We start from the raw sequence: 19,123 nt of genomic DNA, 5'->3' as shown, positions 1-19,123 counted from the left end.
TCTTACTTTCTTCCATCTTCCCTGCTCTCCTCTCCCCCCTTCCATCTTCACTTTCGCCTTTCCTCCACCCCCTCCTAGCCTCCAATTCGCCCCCAATCCTGCCCACAATGTCGACTTCCAGCTCGCCCCCGCCGAAGCTCAAGGATGAGGTCAAGGCCATCGAGACCAAGGCTGTGAACCAGACCATTGTCCAGCTCCGTTCTCTTGCCGCTGGTGCTGCTGGGGGTCTCTGCGCCGTGGTAGTGGGACACCCCTTCGACCTGGTCAAGGTGCGCCTGCAGACTGCCGAGAAGGGCGTCTACTCGGGTGCCATGGATGTGGTGAAGAGAACGGTCGCCCGGGAGGGTCTGGCACGGGTACGCATTCCTCGCCAGCAATTGAGATCTGGGACTGTTGTTGACTCTTGGCCTAGGGACTGTACGCCGGCGTGTCCGCGCCGTTGGTGGGAGTGACTCCGATGTGTAAGTGCTTGCGCCAACCGCTCCAATGGCTTATGGATGGCCCAATCCAATGATCTTGAAACTAACGTGATTCTGATTGAATAGTCGCCGTCAGCTTTTGGGTATGTAACCAAGCTCACACCGTGTCAGACTAATTTTAACCGACCCGGCTCCAGGGTTATGATGTGGGCAAGACACTTGTCCGCAAGATGTCGGAGGTTCCAGTGAAGAACGACACTCCCCAGTACTCGATCGCGCAGATCTCCGCCGCCGGCTTCTTCTCCGCTATCCCTATGACTTTGATTACCGCTCCCTTTGAGCGCGTCAAGGTGCTCCTCCAGATCCAGGGCCAGAACCCGCCGCCCCCGGGCCAGAAGCCCAAGTATTCTGGCGGCATGGACGTGGTCCGTCAGTTGTACAAGGAGGGTGGTGTTCGCAGTGTCTTCCGTGGCAGCGCCATGACCCTGGCGCGTGATGGACCGGGATCCGCTGCTTACTTCGCGGCCTACGAGTACATCAAGCGGTCGCTGACCCCCAAGGACGAGAATGGCAACGTGACTGGTCAACTGTCCCTGCCCGCGGTCCTGACGGCCGGTGGTGCGGCCGGTATTGCCATGTGGATTCCGGTCTTCCCCGTCGACACGATCAAGTCCCGTCTGCAAAGTGCCCCCGGCAAGCCGACGATCGGCGGCACCATCCGCGCCGTGTATGCCAGTGGAGGCTTCAAGGCCTTCTTCCCCGGCTTTGGCCCAGCTCTGGCGCGTGCTGTGCCGGCCAACGCAGCTACTTTGTAAGTTTCCTGCAACCATATTCTGGGAATGCTGCTGACCATGCGGAATAGCCTCGGTGTCGAGCTGGCGCACAAGTTCATGAAGAAGCTTTTTGACGACTAGATGATTTCTTCGTGTTGTTGTGTATATATCCGTCATTTCGTTTGTTTCTTTGCAGCGTTCTCTTTCCGGCTGATTGGTCCTTTGTGTTATTCTAGAGATGTGTCGGATCCTTCGATCTCCGGTGGGTTTTGTATAGAAGGATAGACTACATACTGTACAGGGCTGAGAATTGGTAGCCATGCATTATTTCCTTGCTCTGTAGTTTTACATCTTACTCCACTACTTCTGTGAGATGCGGGCCAAAGTTGTCGGGACAATCGACGGACGTTCATTGGCAACACGATGCCGGCTCCGTCGCCACCGTTTGTTCTGAACTGTTTGCCTTTTGGGGGCGGTCTTGGCATGGACACGGTGTTTTGGTTTCAACTCTGGATATGGTTAGGTATTCAAGTTGATTATTGATTAAGAGATTGCTGTTCGTTACTGTTATTGACAAATGGGAGAGGACCAACTAAGGCGTGATTGCTAATCTGGTACTTCTTAGGTACTTTGTTTGCAGCGTGGATCATCTGCGTGCGCCAAGTATCCTGCAAGTACCGGGCGGTGCTGCCTACTTTGTCTCAGCCTCGTCAGCGCATCAGGTAAATACTTATGTTCCCCCGCCCCCCATCTCTTTTCTTCCCTCTCCATCATCCTCACTTTCCGCTATCCATCATGTCGACTATCAGCGGAACCGTCTTCCGTCGAGGCGCCGAGCTCGCCGCTGTTCATCTGAAGAGAGAGCCGTCTGACAATCAGCCCCGGGCATCGCCATGGATGTTCGGCATCTTCGGGCTGACCATCCTCGCGATCAGTCTGACCATGTGGGCGGTATGTAGTGTTGGTGCCTTTGATCCGACTCAGCTAATCTCGCTGGCAGGTCCAATATACCCTTGGCAACGTGGTCGCCACCTTGGCTGCGGTTGAGGATACCAACCCGGACATCTACGTCCGCATCGACAGTAACGAAGACGACCCCAATAAGCCCGTTAACCCGAACGAGCCCGAAATGGCCACTTCCACCCCACTCCAGCCCATCACCAGCAAGCTGCGCACCACCATGCGGCATCTGCGCGCCCGAAGCGGGTTCTGGTCGCCGTTCCGCGGTCTCAGCATCTTCCTCGTTTACTCCCTCGCTCGCGGCTTTATCTCCGGCCTGCTCCCCACCCGTGGCTCGTTCCTCGGTTCGTTCCTCGCCCAGTCTTGCATCAGCATGCTCCTGGCTACCTGGCAGATGGCCTGGGTGCACATCGTCATCTCCGAGCCCTCGCCCAAGCCCTTCTACCAGCGCATTCCCAGCTACCGAACCTGGCCGAAGATTGCCCCCGCGGTGGCTCTGCAGGATATCCTCACTGCAGCCGGCTTCTTCCTCCCGCTGGCTGTTCTCGAAGCTCTTGGTCTGATCGACTTTGAGACCCCCAGGGACGAGATTACGATGAAATACGTGTGCAGCACCATGGCCATCTATCTTATCCCGGCCCTATTTGCTTTCTTGATCTCTATCCCCGCCCGGGGCATTTTTATCCGTGTTGCTGCGTCGATGCTTCCGGAAGAGGATGAGTCGATCGTGCCCTTTGACCGGTCCTTCGGTGGGAAGGTGAACCCCGCCATCACCGGCGGCAGTGGCTGTCTCAGTGTCAAGGATGCATGGGCTACCTTTGACTGGCCGGCTCGCGTCCGTTTCGGCAAGGTCATTGGGAAGACGATTTTGATCGAGATGGCACTGGGAGTTGCGGCTGTGGCTATCCTGGTCGGGGAGGTGATGCTGATGGGTCCTGGTGTCCTGGCTATTGGAGGGCCTTCGGACCCCAAGGGTGTGAGCGTGTAGGCATTCGATGTTCCCTCTGGTCCGTGGATAAATGGCCCTGGAAGGAAAGAGAGTGGAGAGTACAATTGGACCTAACCTTCCCCCTGATTATATCTCGTATCGCCCCTTGTCACTCGCCAGGAATACTATATCGTGATCTGTCCATTCTTTGATCCAATCTAGCACTTCAGTTACTCCTAGCAATGAATACCCTCGTGTCACTGTATCAACCAAAGCCCTAACCAGCCCATTAGGCCGCCTGACCCCGCTCACCGCCTTGCTGCTTTTCCCCCCCTCATTCTTTTCATCTGTTCCTTCTTCCCCGGCACTAGATCATCCTCCATGCGATAACTTGTTGTATTCCTTTCTGCTCTCAGTAGTGACCAGACTCTTTCTTTCTCCTTGACCTTCCGTCATGGCGACCTCACCCGCCGGCCGTATGCTGTCTCGCCAGCTGCAACAGATGCAATCCGATAAGGACATTCCGGGGATCAGTTGTGGGCTGGCCGATAACAACGTCTTCGAGTGGGAGGTGATGCTGATGATCTCGGACGATGTCAAGTTGTACGGAGGTGAGTGGTCGCGTTCTGGGAGAAGAACCACCTCGTTGAACCCGCTGTCCAACCCTCTGTCCAACCCTCTGTCCAACCCTCTGTTCAACCCTCTGTTCGGCGGGAACAGCCCCTCTGCAGATCATTCTGAACACCCTCCCTCCGCTTGGCATAGACCCAAACTGACAGTCCTACTATAGGGGGTTTCTTCCGTGCTCGTCTGTCCTTCCCTTCAGAGTACCCGCACCTGCCACCCAAGATGAAGTTTGAGACACCGCTCTTCCACCCAAACAGTATGTGCCTAGCCACCGGAAGTTTGAGCTACAAGCAGCACCGGAGGCATTGACATGCATACTAACTATCGGATGTAGTCTACCCCAACGGCGAAGTCTGCATCTCCATCCTGCACCCGCCCGAGGAGGACAAGTATGGCTACGAGTCTGCCGCCGAGCGCTGGTCCCCCGTGCAAACCCCCGAGACCATCCTTCTGTCCGTTATTTCCATGCTGTCCAGCCCCAACGACGAGAGTCCCGCCAACGTCGAAGCGGCCCGATTATGGCGTGAGGATCCTGCCGAGTTCAAGAAGCGCGTTCGTCGATGTGTCCGGGAGAGTCTGGGCGAGGAGTGAACAGGCTATTAGCACGGCTACAGCCTGAGGATGGGGGGGTCACTCTCCTTGTTGCATCATAGAGCGAGCGATGCGGACGGGTCCGGTCAGTGAATGGCCACGCTCTGAGCGGGTGTTTTCCTCCTTCTGTTTGTACGGCATTTCTGGGCAATTTTTTCTCTCATGATCTGGGGTCTATGTTGATTTGGTTGTTGGAGTTGCGTCTGACTACATATGTGATGTACTGGTTCGCGTTCGGTTCTACTTCATATGGATATTTATTTCTTTCCAACTAATTGCATCTATAACCATGTTCTATTTGTCTTGGATTTGGCCAGTCCAGCTCAAAAGACATGCACTCTGTATGCGGCTATGTGCAAACACCTCAGCTCGAAATGGCTGAACCAGAAAACTCCAAGTATGCAGAAAAAGAGAGGGGAATGATCAACTGCGGTTTTTGTATCCCGTCCGCATTGAAGGGAGGTAGAATCCGGGGTGGAAGAGGGTAAAGGAGAGGGTAGCGATGGCGATCATCCTGATATGGCGATGTTAGACAAGTATCCGGTCTCATAAAATCCAGATATCACTTACATTCCGTCCAGGACGAGGAACTCGTTCTCCTTTTGCATCAGCGGGTTGCCCCAACCGCCCGCCATCTCCGGAATACTTCAAATATGGTCAGCCAGTTGCCCAGCCACTAAAAGATCTTTTGCTTACCGATAGATGCACCGAATCAACACAGTGAAGTAGGCCAAAATCATCGCGCCGATGACAAAGGGCAGTCTTCTCTGCGATGTCGACACGGCGCTGCTCTCCAGATTCTTCTCACCGGCTAATCCATCACCACGGCGGAAGACATTCCAGAAGAAATGCAGCGCGAGCAACCCACACACCGACATCGTGACGACCTGGAAGGCAATACCCGTGATGATGATATCGTCTCCGGCTTGCAGCAGGTGCTGGTTCGTTTTTCCCGCCGACGCCGCGACACCACCGCCCGCCGCCTGCAGGATCAGCGAGCCGATGTCGCAGCCGATGAAAATCCAGGTGAACAGCTGCGGCTTGAGCGAGGAGTGCTCTGGTCCCAAGCGGAGAATGAGATGCTTCAGCGTCAAATAGATACCGGCGGCGATAAAGGTTGGTGCCAGCACCAGACACACAATCTGCAGTTCAAACGCGCTCTCCCACCATGGATTCCCATTCATCAAGATCCGGCCAACATACCCGGCCATCTCCATCAACGCGCCGATGCACAGTGCGGTCGAGAATGTCCATGTTCGGAAATAAAGACCCAGACCGACCTGGCACACGCCCAGCAGACCAAAGAACACGGTGAAGAAGATATTGGCGCCCAGATTTGGGTAGTAGCCGTAGGTCGTCGCCTCGACCGGGCATTCAGGGCTGACCTGGTAGCAGTCCGCGTAGCCGGGCATCTTATTGGGTGGAAACGGAAACGAGTCCCAATAGAACAGGGGAGTTGCTCGTCGTCCAAAACGAAAGAAAGCCAATTAATGACCACACCCGCAACGGCGGATCAGCGCAAACATATACACGCAGACATTTTCCCTTGCTGTCAGACGGGTTAATGTCTCCGACCGGGGCTGCCAAGAGCCGAACGGCAGAAGCGAGGCTGTGATCCATTGGTGGTCGGGTTCGTTTTCGTTCTCGCTTACCCACTGAGGCTCCACTGGATTTCCACGCGAGATCGGTTGCGTGGTCGGGGATCTATACATCATGGACTCAGCAGAGACATGGTTACATAAGAAACATCAAGATCTGGATGTCCCCATAATAAAACGGATCCGTACTGAGCAATCCCTAGCCCCGGATTCCTCCGTCAGAACTACCCCTGACCGTGTGTGTGTGCACGAATCCATCAATCGACATACTCTTGGTTCAAGATAGACATCCCCTGCACTGCAATCGATCTTCTAGGTCTGCCACCGAATGGTCTAGATCTCTCGATAATCCAACCAACAGCATAATAATAATAATAATAATAATAATAATAATAATAATAATCATCCATCCGCCCTATTCCGAGAAGTCACATGACCCTCACCCGCCCTCGTTCTCGCTCTCGCGTCTCTTTCCTTCCTTCTTCCCCCCTCCCCCAATCAGTAAATGGACCAACGCAGGGGCCGCAGATCCGGCTTCCGGAATGCCTCCTCGCCGTGCTCACACCAAGTCCCGCAAGGGCTGCGACCAGTGCAAACGCCGCCGCGTGAAGGTCAGCCCGGCCCCCCCTCCGGGAGACCCCCCGCATGTTCCACCGGTTCTGACAGCTGCAGTGTGACGAACGTGGACCGCCCTGTTCTAATTGTACTGCTCGCGAGATTGATTGCACATACCTGAGAGCTCCCCCACAGCGCGCTGGATCTCATCCAGCCCATCATGTCGGCCCCTCGCCCAGCGTCCAACCCGTCACCACCTTACAGCCCGCGGTCCCCCGTCCGTCGGTCTCCCTGCCGGCCACATCCAGCGTTCGGGACCTGGAGCTGATGCACAAGTTCTCCACAGAGACGTATGAGAGTCTCTGCACGACCGACAATGAAGATCGCGTCTGGAAAATTGATGTCCCCCGCCAGGCGCTCCAGTATGACTTTTTGATGAATGGCATCCTGGCCCTCGCCGCGTTGCACATCGCTTCGACGACCCCACCCCCGGGATCTCTGGCCTACATCGATACAGCTCTCGAGTACCATAATCTCACATTCGCACCGTTCCGGGCTGCCGTCACCAATATCACGCCGCTGAACTGTGAGGCCGTGCTCGCGCAGGCAGTCATCACTATCGTCATCGGCATCGCCTTGCCGCAACTCACGGCCGATCGTAATGAGAGTCAGGGCATGACCGAGAATATTGTCGTAGTCTTCGAGCTTCTGCAGGGCGTGAAGAACATTTTTACTATCGGAAAACCATGGATCAAACTGAATCTATTCACGCGCGGCACGGGTAACTGGAACGGCGACCCAATCGAGCTAGAGAGTGCTGCACAGGTAGCCTTTGAGAGACTGGCGTCTCTGAATGATGAGACCCTCGAGAACACCGACCCCGAACAACATCAGATCAACAAAAAAGTCATCGACTCCCTCCGTTACTCTGTTTCCATGTTTAACGATACCGCAAGCCCTGCGCATGTCCTCGCCTGGCTTGCTGCAGTCAATAAAGACTTTCTAGACAATGTCCGGAGGCGGCAACCCCTACCCCTGCTCATTCTCATGCATTGGGGCGTGCTGTTGGGTGAACTGGATGGGCAACGGTGGTGGGCTCGGAACTCGGGGCGCGCGTTAGTTTCCGAGCTGCTGAAGGTCGTGAGCCCTATAAATTCGCAGTGGCAGGATGCATTGACATGGCCACAGCACAAGATGGGACTGTGACATGACCATATAGCTATAACTACCCGTTATTCCAAGAGCGTGCCCAACAGTGATCCCCATCAATTCATTGGTAACGATAACTACATGACGCCGTTACTCCGGCACATTCGTCCATACAGCGCACTTATTCAAAGACGTGCCCTCTCCTGCTCCGCAATCGTGTCGTAGATATGGCGGATCCGCGCTACATTCATGCTTTCTGCCTGGTGTGTGCACGACCGTAGACTCAATGGTCCCCCAACCTGCTTTAGCCAATATGACCGACCACAATCGAATAACCAATTGCGCGAGGCGACCGCCACCAGCTCAGCCACGAAGCACTGCGGTGCGCTCTGATCTTCCGTGAAGACAAACCTCGGCAGCTCCCTTCGAATACCAGGCGGTGCATTAGCGAGGACAAGCTCGATGAATTGGTCGAAAGTATGCGGCTCGTATAACTCGGAGCCGACCTGGACGATCCCGGTCGTGCGCGCAGCCGCGTGCAGCAAGCATGCATTGGCCACGAAGTCAACGGGTATCTCGTCGATCACGTTAACCCCAGTCTTGTAGCCAGCTGTCGAATGCCAAACTTGTGTGCCTCCCCGATCTGCGATTATGAACCGTCCAAACTTGGTCAGTGGCGTCGAGTCTTCCGGGCCGTACATGGGATACGGCTCTCGCAGCGCAGGAGCGAAGATTGTTGGCCGCACAAGCAAGACCGGCAGCTGCGGATATCTTTTCACGAGCAGACGTTCCATCATGTACTTGGCCAGGCCGTACGAGGAGGCGAACTGGGCGGCGTGCGGTGAAGCATTATGCGTCAGGATGGATGCCAGCTCATCCTCCGGATCCTCCTCTGCTAGGGTATACGGTCGTTCCAGGACGGGACCATCGGGAAGGAAGCTATTTACGTACGCGGTGGAAATTTGAATGAGTAATTTCAGTTTTCGGAACCTCGATGCGATCCGCGCGAGCTCCAGTGATGGAAGACAATTGTTCTCAAACGAGTCCCGAAGAGGCGCCTCGAGGGCGATCTTGGCTGCCGTGTGAATGACGAGGGTCACTTGGCTCTGGAGTTGCTCGAGGACAGCGGGCTCGAGACCGAAATTGACGGATTTGATGTCTCCGGTCACGAATTCGACTTTCTTCGAGGCTAGAATCGCCTCTGTTTGGTGGGGCATGGATTTCCGCCATTTGTCAATTGCCGTTTGGGGCTTGCCCCGGGATCAATGCAAATATCTTGCGTGTTGGAAGTCGGAGCGCGAGCTTGTATAAGAGACACCCTCCCAGCGACCCTGTGCATCCGGTCAGGAAGACCGTGTGAGACTCAAAGATTCTCGCATATCCTCGTTGCAGGACCTCGTCTGCATGAGACGAAGCTGGGGCCGGGGACCACGACATTGGTGGCGCGTCTTTTCAAGTCGAGCTGCGCTATGCTCAGATGCGTGGTGGCATGGGAAAGAGTAGATGCGCATCGTGATGCGCGATATTAGCATCCTGGGGATATATCAATTGGTTCCCAGGCACCTCTCGGGCGTCCGAGTCGGACAGTATCACCCGCTGGAAAAGGGTGGTGGGACGACTATCGTCGAATGTGACTCTTGCTCCCAGCCCAAAAATAAAACCAGTCCTAGCTTTCGCTAGCCTTGCTCATGCCTCGAAAGAGAGAAATGCAGCAATGGGCTTGGACCTCTGGCGTCCAGTCTCACTCCACCTTACAGGCATTCGCCGAGAACCTGTCTCTGAGATATGTTGGGTTATGTGCAGCCGAGGTTTGTACGACTTCAACGAGCGTTCTTTTGTGTCCAGATCTGTCTCGGCTTATGCCCGTGAAGCTCGGTCCCTAGCAGATCTGCACGCCTTTTTGCAGGGTCTGAAAACGGGCCTTAGAAACGGGTGGCATTGGTTGGTACAAGGGACAATTCTATTAGGACCGGTCATTATAAACTCGCCTACAATGTTGATACGGGAAATAGAGCAACAGGACAGTATTTGGAAAACATACATTTCTCTCTGGACGGGGGGTATATCTATTTCCTGTTTACTTTCCAAACGCCAGAGGAACTTTCAAATAGTCGTGTGCATACCCCCCCCCGCGTTTCTGTACAATATGTTACAGTTGGTCCGGAGGATTGGCAGACCCAGGAATAGGCCGGGCTTTGAGGGGATCATTTGATCGGCGTTTCCATTGCCGGGGCGGATTGATTTCCAATGCAACGATAGACTACCCAAATCAAATGCCTTTGTTGCCTCCACCACACCAGCAGCGTCCATCTCCGTCACGCTCCACTTGTACCACGATGTCCATATTCTTTTCTTGAAGGAAATTGGTAGTTCGTTGGCGTACATCTTCCAGATCCGCACCGCGCGAAGCAATGACATGGATCACACCAAGCACTTTTTGGTTCTTGCGTTCGTGTACGTGATCATGATCATGATCGTGCCCACCATGACTATGATCATGGTGATGATGGTGGCCATGGTCATGAGTATGGGAATGCGAGTGCGAATGCGAATGGTCACAGCTTCCATGACCGCTATCGTGGCTGTGGTCGGACGGCACCGTGGTAGTATCATCGAGCCAGAACTTCGGCACGGTATAGCCGACAACTCCTCGCAGGGTGCTCACCCCAGCTAGGGTTTCACGAACATTGTACTCGGTATCCGCCGGCAGCGTAAGCAGCAAAGTTTGAGCTGTGCTGCTGACCAAAGGCACAGCCGAGGCAAATATCAATATCGCAATGAAGCATGAGGCCAATGGATCGTATCCGGACCAGCCAGAGTAGTGCACGAGAACGGTCGAGATCACCACTGCTACGGAACCAAGAGTGTCTGCTAGAATATGCAGGAAAATACCATGCATGTTTTCGTTGCCATGCGCGTGATCGTGGCCGTGGTCATGTCCATGGTGGGCATGTCCGTGCTCGAAACTGAAGATACCGACCAGGTTCACAGCCAGCCCCGCAATACTGACAGCCAAGAGTTCGCTGATGCGATGCATTTGGCTACCCGTCGACAGCCGCTCCACTGCCTCGTAGATAATCTCCAGGCTGATGATCCTGCAGATTGTTAGAGATGCTCAATAACAAGGAGAAAGTCAATACGCACATGAGGAAAATGCCGTTGGCAAATCCAGACAGAGTATCGACCTTGCCATATCCGTAGGGGAATCGAGCATTGGGAGGCCATTTGCTCATCACCGCGGCGCAGAGTCCAACGACAAGCGCCAAACAATCAAAGAACATGTGGATACTGTCACTCAGCAACCCCAGAGATCCGGTTATGATGCCGTACGCCAATTGCACAAGCATAAAAGCAAAGTTTAAACTATATCTCCGTCAGAAAGCTCATGATAAGTCGTTTCAAATGAATAACTCACCACATAAAAAAGAAGATGCTGCGAGAATCCTTTTCCTTAAGGATACTGTATAGTAAGGGGTATGGCTCGCTTCGATTGACGATCCATTTCGTCAATCGCCATGACTCCGCGGTCCCATGAGACTGACTGAGATGGCGATGGTGCGTATGGCTGTGGGAATGTGCATCTACACGCAAGTGGCTGTCATCCATCCTCGAGGCGAAGAAGGATACGGTACATAGAATGATGCGCGCGACATAAACAATAAAATAATCATCTCTGAAGTGGGGAGAACAAGCAAAAGCAGCGGCTCCGGTGCAGATGGCCAGGCCAACTTTGCTGGGAGACCGAAGACGTGTTGGAAGAGAAAACGCCAACGAAGCGGCGAAGAGACTGGCAGGGATCAAAAGACCGACGAAAGGCGTCATCTCAAATGAAAAGATTTGGGAGAATAGTGCCATCAGGAACGCCAAAATGGCTCCAGAAATAGCGGCTAATGGGGCATCAGCCGTGACAACGAGTGCCGAGGAGCTTGAGCCGGGTGGTTTGGCCTGTGCAGTGAGAGATTGAGCAACGAGACCGGGCTCCGAAATAGGCCCATGGTGTTGCAGAGACGGGAATGGAGGTGAGATGACCAAAGTTGAAACCAACAGCGCCGCATAGCCCATAATTGGGTACGAGCCCCACGGCTGGTTCAATCCAAAATAACTCAGTAGCATAGCCCCCACCATCAATGCGAGGGTCAACCTCTTTCGATTGAAGCGCTCCTGCGACGTGTTGGGCGAGTTACCACGAAGAAAGTTCGGTATACCAGTTGCCGTTGCGAGAAGCAGGGAGAATGCAACGAGGAACCCTCCAATCTTGAGAGCGGCATAGACTGGCAGTCCAACCGAGCACATCATGAGAAATGACGCCTGCGCAGTTTTCACATTGATCGCTGGTAGTCGGACAGAAGAAAGGCCGTGAGAGCCGCCGTCCTCCCGGATCATTCGTAGTAGTTGGCCGCAACCGAAGACGAGCAGGGTGATGGCGGTCATTGCGCAGGTCTTCTGGCCGACTTGGCCAATCATGCTGACAGAAGGCACATTGTCTGTAGCCGAAAGCTCTTCTCCGAGTACCTCAAACGTGCGCGCGTACTCTCTGGAGTACCAAGAGTGCGCGATCCACGGCAACGCGATGAGAGCTCCAGTGACTGTTTCATGGCTAGTTCTGATGTTAGTTTCTTTTATATATATATATATATTTCGCGCCAGCTCTAACAGTACTCACACGAGATTTTGGGTGGAGTCAGACGTATGCGTCGGCGTTTCCGGAGACATCATGCCGCCATTAACACCCTTGGGGTCATGACCTGGTAGCGCGTCGCTATGCTCGCCGTGAACCGATGATATGCGGTGGGTATGATGGTGGTGATGGTGCCCAGAAGCATGCTGATGTTGAGACCATGGCTCCTGTGAGGTCTCGTTATTCGGGTATCCTGCATTCCCATTACTCAACGGTTGCGGTTGGCTTTCGGGGGCCAGTGAGAGGGGTGGCGGCACCCATCGTGGGGAGCGAGCATGACCGCGACTTCGGCTGTGACTAGGAGTGTGTGCATGGGATGGCGGAGAGAGATCCACGTTCAACGAGGTCGGCCCCGCCGACATGGTCTCAAGTTGAGGCGGGCGCGGAGAAAGATCAAGATGATCGGGGATTGGTGCGGAGCTTCAGGAGCTTAGGGAAACAGGGTGGGCAGTGGCCGAGGCACACAGCATCGCGTCGCGCGTCAGGGATCTTCAGCTGGTAACACCCGGCTAGCTCGGCCGCAGACAATTGGGGAAGCAAAAAGGCCAACACAGAAGAGTCCCAGACAGGACAAGCTGGGCGCGCTATTAGGGGCTGCACGTGATGCGTCTTATCGGGTGTGCTGATGTAAGGTCCAGGGCCCTTATCGCTGCGCGATACAACGAACACGCCAGGTAACCTACCGTTCTACCATACACCGTGCCCTCAATACCATGATTGACTCAATCCTCAACGTCGCCTTCTTCCTATTCACCGCGATTACCCTATTTATTTTGTGCCTTCCATCCCAGTATCAGCCACACAGCTCTTCCCCAACGGACGCGCAACATGGATCGCAAAAGACCAAGACCAGCGTGCAGATCCTCGTTCTGGGAGATATTGGCCGCAGTCCGCGCATGCAGTACCATGCCTTGAGCATTGCGAACCGAGGCGGGCAGGTGGTGATCATTGGGTATAAAGGTACGGTCTCTCGCTTGATTGACGCTATGAGTCCTACTGACCGTTTGGTTATAGAATCCGACCCTCACCCCGACATTACCTCGCATCCCAACATATCCATTGTCCCGATACACCCTCATCCGGCCATCCTCCAGACCAGCAACAAGCTCCTGTTCACGATTTACGGGCCTTTGAAGGTGTTGTTTCAAATCGCTTGTCTATGGAAGTGTCTTGCATACAACACAAAGCCAGCACGCTGGCTGCTGGTCCAGGTAGGGAAATATGGTCGACCCAGTCCTAGAACATACTGACTCGCCTATCGCGGTAGAATCCACCGTCAATCCCCAGTTTGGCCATTGCGTCGATCGTCTGCTTTCTTCGGCAGACGAAACTTGTCATTGACTGGCACAATCTCGGCTATTCAATCCTGGCCTTGAAGCTAGGTAACGGCCACCCCCTCGTAAAGTTTTCGATATGGTACGAGAAATTCTTTTGCAAGTCAGCCACTGCGCACTTTTGCGTGACCAATGCCATGGCCACGGTCCTGAAAAGGGACTTTGCACTTCGAGCCCCTGTCTTGCCGTTGCATGACCGGCCCGCCGCTCACTTTCACCCCATCGTAGAGCCTAGCGTGCGGCGGGAGTTTCTCGCCTCTCTGCCGGAAACAAAATCAATGCGCTCTTCGCTGGCTGCAGGCACTCTCCGGGTTCTGGTGAGCTCAACTTCGTGGACGGCGGATGAGGACTTCTCCATTCTCATTGATGCCCTTCTTCAATATTCGGAACTGGCCACCACGACTCACCCCCAGCTCCCTGAAGTGTTGGCCATCATTACTGGCAAGGGCCCCCAGAAGGAGATGTATATGAAGCAGATCAAGGCACATGAACAAGCCGGAAGGCTCCAAAGGGTCACTATTCGGACGGCATGGTTGAGCGTACCGGATTACGCGCAGTTGTTGGCGTCGGCGGCGCTGGGAGTCAGCCTGCATACCAGCAGTAGTGGCGTGGACCTGCCGATGAAAGTGGTAGACATGTTCGGTGCAGGCCTGCCGGTGGTGGGCTGGAGTCATTTTGAGGCGTGGCCAGAGCTAGTGACGGAGGGACGCAACGGGATGGGCTTCGGCAGCTCTGCAGAGCTCGCAGACCGGTTGGTTCTCCTGTTTGGCGATGACAGCCGGTTGGAGTCGCTGCGTGTGGGCGCGCAAAAAGAAAGTGCGCGGCGATGGGATGACGAATGGGATCCTATCGCCGGCTCACTTCTGGGTCTGAACTAGCTGATGAATTGATGTTTCGACGCTCAATTGTGTATTGCTCACCGCGCTTTCCTTATCGAACCTAGATGCTCGCCTGGAACTTGCCTCCGCAGTACAGGCACGTATCAAATGCGGCGAACATGCGTCTGTGCATTTGTCCTAGATCATCAGCGCGTGTGCAAGCCAGGACCTCCTCGTCGAAATATTCAGTATGACACCAGGAGCAGTACTTGGATATTCCCGGCTCTTGTATAGCCAGCGAAGTTAATCCGCAGCGAACTAGCCAGTGAGAGTCAGCTCTGGCGATTGCAAATCCCATGAGATCACTCACCAAAAAGATGACCATTTGCGCATTGAGCCTCCTGGGAAGAGTACCACGCTACTCCTGCATCGCACACCTCGCATCTCTCAAACAAATGTGCGCCTGGCCCGTCGAGCTGATCGGGTGACTTGGCCGAGATTGTTTGTGCACCAGGGCTGGTGGATTTGGAGATCTCATCGCTCAGGTCTGCCCCGGTTACCAGTGTCAAATGCTCCAAAGCCTGCCGTGCTTGAGCTCGGGTCGGATCACTCTGTTGGTCTATAATTGCGGAACATGCGGCGGCATAAACGAGTCGTTGGCCGTGGGGTTGGTCGTCGTCGTAGTTCCTCAGGACGAACTGGGTAGCGCTTTCGCGTTTCTCACGAGCGCACACTGTTTCTTGTTGCGGAATGGTTGGTGCGAAGAGCGCCTGGGAGTCTTCCTCGTGCTCACCATCCTCTGTAGAGAAAATGAGCATTGCTCGGTCATCTGCCGAGACTTTATATTCCACCATGTCCGTCCCATGTCGCGTAAATAAGGCTGCGATGACATTTCGACGGGATGTCAATCCCCAGATCCTTGCCACCGACCAACCACTGAGGTCGTGGTTCAAATCAAACCGTTCCCGCAGGTCTTCAACGGTCTTCCTCCATTGCGGAAACTGCGCCGATACCTTTTCGTTGGATTTCTCAATGGTTGTTTTGAAACAAAGCCCGCCGAGGGTTCCAAGATGAAGGGTGGAGGTGTGCGTCCGCTCGTTCGACAAGCTGGTCATGGCTGCGCATAATTAGCAATGTCGACCATGGCTAGAGTCAAAACTTACCAGAAATAGGCTCCAGGTGCCTTGATTGAGTTTCAACTCCCTCAGAGGTTGTCGACTCGTAAAGGGGGTGGCCACGGGCTTTTGTCTGATTGAGCTTCTTCTCATTGCCACCATACACGGAGTGAGGTATGTGAATGGTGAAGTATCCAGCATTGACACTTGCAGCGAGAGCAAAATCTGCTTTCTGATCCGGCAATGGGTCGAATTAGCCCGAAATATTAAGATATTGGAATCCAATCATACCATTGGCACCCAGTGGAGCAGGCCCGTAAAGTGATGCTCATGCCATGTTTGAGCCAGCGACGACAACGGGTGGGCTGTCACATCCACCGCCATATTATAAATCGGTGGTTCTGCTGTATCCGAGGCTTTGAGAGCCGCGGTAACCTTCATCATTCGTAGCTGCGACCCATATACCATAACGACCAAGGACGTAGCAGCATAGGCGTTGTCCGTGTTCGTTTCTGGTGAGGCAATCCATGGGCCACAAGAAACGGAGATAACCCGCTGTTTTGTTTGAAGAGCATTTTCGAGGATGGATCCTGGACAGTAGGTGGAATACTGGGATCCAGGAGCATCTGGGGAGCGAAGGCCCAAGAGCTCGATGCTGTAGGAGCTGACAGGTGCAGACCGGTGCACTTGTAGAATAATCACATCATTGTGGTCATTCGACACAGCTAGCATCTGAACCCCCCAGCGACTTTCAGAGTCCAGCATTGAGTCTGTGTCCGAAGCCGGTATTTTAAGGGATGGGCACCATATAAAAGATCGGATGAGACACTTGCGAAGCGCGAGGCCGTTGGGATCTTCTGAGGGCGAAAAATGATTCCGGAGTGAATGGTTTACAATACCCACCTTCGTCCACTGCCGTCTTGGACCTAGTGGCTCATAAAGGCTCAGGACAAGATTCGACGTCAGTACGGCCAGCACGCTACGGCGGAATCGGCCCAGGCCCGGCGGGGACCAGGCGAGGGCGCGCACGGTACTGGGGGATTGCTCCGCGGCGATGGAAAAATCATCGCGGTTCTGCGGCCAACAGCTTGGCCATTCCTGATGGGTGAACAGATTGGTCCGGAATCGAGTGATATGCCACCCAGACGATGAACCACTCTCTTGCTTGCCGTGCTCGGCAAATCTGGGTGTCTAGATCCGCGTTAGTCGTTGCTATCAGTTTCTCCAGGTTGCCGAATACGGACCAAGATCTGAACCGAGTCTCCGGCTGCGATGGCCAGCTCGCCATCGGGAGACCAGGCCAGACAGTCCTCGCAGGAGGGCGCGAGCGACAGCTCCACGGGGCTCAACATGTCGCGTAGATCCAAAGAGCCATGTTGAGGAAGGAAGAAGATGTTGTTTGCTGCACTCCTTCGGGCCTAGCGCCATTCCAGAGCGGGTGGCCCGTGCTTGGTCGATACCCGTGACGAGGAAGAAACTATACCATCGTCATCGCTAATGATGGTTGCCCTCCTGGTGGTTTCACGAAATATAGCCTCTCCGGAGATATCGGCCACTCATTCCTATCTCCGGTTCGAGGATAACTGATTGGAACCACCGCTGTCTCTACATCCTGATTGACAGTCATGACGCATCTGTCAGTAATCTCGACTCCATGCCGTGACCAATCAACCGAATCAGGCGTGCCAAAACATCCAAGTTCTCTCATCCAGTCCGACCCGAAAGCCGAGACTTGGGTTGGTCGGGGAGTAGGACCGATATATAACTGGAGCGCATTATGCCCCAGACCAACCAGCGGGTGTCCGGCAGATCAAAACAGCGAAAATGCAAGTTCCAGACCGTCCGGTGAACCTTGTACCAGCAAAAGCTGGCCAGATCATTGTCCTCGGAAGTATGAAGCTGAGGGTTATGGAGGATGGATCGAATACTGGTAAGCTTGTCCTCTCCCCAGTGACCACCGGCTCTTACCGTCATTAGATATGCGCTTGAGCAGTGTGGAGCTCACGATCCCCCCGAGGACGAAAGGTCCTCCTCCGCACTGGCACGAGATGCATGACGAAACCTTCCTGGTTACGAAGGGCACCGTTCGATTTCATCTCCCCGGGAAACCCGATGTCGATGCCAAAGCCGGCGACTATGTCGTGGTCCCGACAAGGAGCCCCCATACCTTTTCGAACCCAACCGATGAGGAGTCCGTTTTTTTCAACACCTTCACCCCAGCGTTCTACATCAACTACTTTAAGCTGCTTGGCGAGATGGTCGAAGGAGGACCGCTGACCATGGAGGCCAACGAGAAGGCCATGGCATACTATGCAACGCTTCCCGTGCCTGAACTGTGACTACCACACAGCCTGGCGCCGACAGCAATCGTCTTGATAGTCCACACCATTACCGTTGCTCTTGGAATTACTGTGTCATGATATTTCTGTTCATTTTCACCGGATAAGAGTCAATGGCAAATCTCTGCCGAGTAACCAGTAGTGACCTCCAACTGTGCTTTCCATGAAATATATAGTCCGCTCCGGCCTCGGCAGCAACCGCCATGACATAATATGCTGAATCAGCGCCTGTGGCTCCATCCCGGCATTTGTCCCGCTCCGCCCCTCCAGTCCATCATCGTTCTCTCGTTGCATCTTCGTCCCCTGTATCTGCCACCTGCAGGCCTCTCATCTATCTTCGCAGGCCTCGTTCTCACTAACGTCGGGTCCCATATTTTCTCAGTTCTCCACCGCTCCCTCTTGCCCCCATGTCTACCTCTGCCCGCCGGCGTCTCATGCGGGACTTCAAGGTACGCATCCCACTTCCACTCGGGTATCTTGCGATTATTGCAGGATTCCTGTGTTGCCCTGGAGTGTATCTCAATGCTGTCATGTCCCTCTTGGGTTCTGGATTTCTTTTTTCTCTCTCGACTTTCGGGGTTCTCCGGTGTTCTTCTGCTAACACTCTTGATTCTTCAGCGCATGCAAACCGATCCCCCGGCCGGTGTCTCTGCGTCCCCGGTAGCCGACAATGTCATGACCTGGTAACTACACTCGGTCTATATGCAATGACGCAGCTTGTTAACTGGCGACCAGGAATGCCGTCATCATCGGACCCGCCGACACACCCTTCGAGGATGGCACGTTTCGCCTCGTGATGAACTTTGAGGAGCAGTACCCGAACAAGCCCCCCGGTGTGAAATTCATCAGCCAGATGTTCCACCCCAACGTCTACGGGACCGGCGAGCTTTGCCTGGACATCCTGCAGAACCGCTGGAGCCCGACGTATGACGTGGCGGCTATCCTGACCAGTATCCAGAGGTATGGACTTGCCTTGTGCAGAATGATGGGGCCCCAATCCAGGAACTCACGATTGCATTCTAGTCTGCTGAACGATCCCAACACTTCGTCGCCCGCTAATGTGGAAGCGTCGAACCTCTACAAGGACAACCGCAAGGAGTATGTCAAGCGAGTGCGGGAGACGGTGGAAAAGAGCTGGGAGGACTAAAGGAGGTGGATGTATGGCACCGCACTTGTTTCATGTCCCTTTTCCGATCTGGAGGAGCTGTCTGCCGCCTTGGGCCTGACCGATTGATCTGC

At 54.3% G+C, this 19,123-nt stretch overlaps 11 protein-coding genes across 11 annotated transcripts; 7 read left to right on the top strand and 4 right to left on the bottom strand.

Annotated features, from left to right (window-relative positions):
* Nucleotides 1-107: 107 nt before the first annotated feature.
* N7474_006312 (carnitine:acyl carnitine antiporter) lies at nucleotides 108-1,333 on the top strand (the record flags this gene model as incomplete). The annotated part of the gene is made up of 5 exons (XM_057197722.1): nucleotides 108-356; nucleotides 413-461; nucleotides 546-562; nucleotides 617-1,230; nucleotides 1,282-1,333. 5 exons carry the CDS (start codon nucleotides 108-110, stop codon nucleotides 1,331-1,333), a joined length of 981 nt encoding a protein of 326 aa, XP_057051162.1.
* A 654-nt stretch (nucleotides 1,334-1,987) lies between these two features.
* N7474_006311 (uncharacterized protein) lies at nucleotides 1,988-3,140 on the top strand (the record flags this gene model as incomplete). Its single annotated transcript, XM_057197721.1, has 2 exons — nucleotides 1,988-2,143; nucleotides 2,193-3,140. 2 exons carry the CDS (start codon nucleotides 1,988-1,990, stop codon nucleotides 3,138-3,140), a joined length of 1,104 nt encoding a protein of 367 aa, XP_057051161.1.
* A 394-nt stretch (nucleotides 3,141-3,534) lies between these two features.
* On the top strand, nucleotides 3,535-4,298 carry N7474_006310 (putative ubiquitin conjugating enzyme; the record flags this gene model as incomplete). Its single annotated transcript, XM_057197720.1, has 3 exons — nucleotides 3,535-3,691; nucleotides 3,871-3,963; nucleotides 4,042-4,298. The coding sequence occupies 3 exons, from the start codon at nucleotides 3,535-3,537 to the stop codon at nucleotides 4,296-4,298; spliced, it is 507 nt and encodes a 168-aa protein (XP_057051160.1).
* Nucleotides 4,299-4,721: 423 nt separating this feature from the next.
* N7474_006309 (RTA1 domain-containing protein) lies at nucleotides 4,722-5,710 on the bottom strand (the record flags this gene model as incomplete). The annotated part of the gene is made up of 3 exons (XM_057197719.1): nucleotides 4,722-4,812; nucleotides 4,869-4,943; nucleotides 4,995-5,710. The coding sequence occupies 3 exons, from the start codon at nucleotides 5,708-5,710 to the stop codon at nucleotides 4,722-4,724; spliced, it is 882 nt and encodes a 293-aa protein (XP_057051159.1).
* Nucleotides 5,711-6,438: 728 nt separating this feature from the next.
* Nucleotides 6,439-7,657, top strand: N7474_006308 (Zn(II)2Cys6 transcription factor domain-containing protein; the record flags this gene model as incomplete). The annotated part of the gene is made up of 2 exons (XM_057197718.1): nucleotides 6,439-6,507; nucleotides 6,569-7,657. The coding sequence occupies 2 exons, from the start codon at nucleotides 6,439-6,441 to the stop codon at nucleotides 7,655-7,657; spliced, it is 1,158 nt and encodes a 385-aa protein (XP_057051158.1).
* A 128-nt stretch (nucleotides 7,658-7,785) lies between these two features.
* N7474_006307 (uncharacterized protein) lies at nucleotides 7,786-8,817 on the bottom strand (the record flags this gene model as incomplete). Its single annotated transcript, XM_057197717.1, has 1 exon — nucleotides 7,786-8,817. One exon carries the CDS (start codon nucleotides 8,815-8,817, stop codon nucleotides 7,786-7,788), a length of 1,032 nt encoding a protein of 343 aa, XP_057051157.1.
* A 1,052-nt stretch (nucleotides 8,818-9,869) lies between these two features.
* Nucleotides 9,870-12,640, bottom strand: N7474_006306 (metal cation transporter MSC2; the record flags this gene model as incomplete). Its single annotated transcript, XM_057197716.1, has 4 exons — nucleotides 9,870-10,695; nucleotides 10,745-10,963; nucleotides 11,016-12,197; nucleotides 12,264-12,640. The coding sequence occupies 4 exons, from the start codon at nucleotides 12,638-12,640 to the stop codon at nucleotides 9,870-9,872; spliced, it is 2,604 nt and encodes an 867-aa protein (XP_057051156.1).
* A 351-nt stretch (nucleotides 12,641-12,991) lies between these two features.
* Nucleotides 12,992-14,490, top strand: N7474_006305 (chitobiosyldiphosphodolichol beta-1,4 mannosyltransferase; the record flags this gene model as incomplete). Its single annotated transcript, XM_057197715.1, has 3 exons — nucleotides 12,992-13,238; nucleotides 13,293-13,489; nucleotides 13,546-14,490. 3 exons carry the CDS (start codon nucleotides 12,992-12,994, stop codon nucleotides 14,488-14,490), a joined length of 1,389 nt encoding a protein of 462 aa, XP_057051155.1.
* Nucleotides 14,491-14,551: 61 nt separating this feature from the next.
* On the bottom strand, nucleotides 14,552-16,897 carry N7474_006304 (uncharacterized protein; the record flags this gene model as incomplete). Its single annotated transcript, XM_057197714.1, has 5 exons — nucleotides 14,552-14,748; nucleotides 14,801-15,547; nucleotides 15,594-15,777; nucleotides 15,837-16,736; nucleotides 16,790-16,897. The coding sequence occupies 5 exons, from the start codon at nucleotides 16,895-16,897 to the stop codon at nucleotides 14,552-14,554; spliced, it is 2,136 nt and encodes a 711-aa protein (XP_057051154.1).
* A 472-nt stretch (nucleotides 16,898-17,369) lies between these two features.
* N7474_006303 (uncharacterized protein) lies at nucleotides 17,370-17,884 on the top strand (the record flags this gene model as incomplete). The annotated part of the gene is made up of 2 exons (XM_057197713.1): nucleotides 17,370-17,475; nucleotides 17,523-17,884. 2 exons carry the CDS (start codon nucleotides 17,370-17,372, stop codon nucleotides 17,882-17,884), a joined length of 468 nt encoding a protein of 155 aa, XP_057051153.1.
* Nucleotides 17,885-18,291: 407 nt separating this feature from the next.
* Nucleotides 18,292-19,031, top strand: ubc2 (E2 ubiquitin-conjugating protein RAD6; the record flags this gene model as incomplete). Its single annotated transcript, XM_057197712.1, has 4 exons — nucleotides 18,292-18,333; nucleotides 18,503-18,567; nucleotides 18,620-18,844; nucleotides 18,908-19,031. 4 exons carry the CDS (start codon nucleotides 18,292-18,294, stop codon nucleotides 19,029-19,031), a joined length of 456 nt encoding a protein of 151 aa, XP_057051152.1.
* Between the last annotated feature and the right edge of the window lie 92 nt (nucleotides 19,032-19,123).

Source organism: Penicillium riverlandense, assembly GCF_028828495.1.
Source record: "Penicillium riverlandense strain IBT 135883 chromosome Unknown utg000006l_segment0_segment0, whole genome shotgun sequence".
Taxonomy (NCBI): domain Eukaryota; kingdom Fungi; phylum Ascomycota; class Eurotiomycetes; order Eurotiales; family Aspergillaceae; genus Penicillium; species Penicillium riverlandense.
This window is presented reverse-complemented; position numbering and strand designations above follow the sequence as displayed.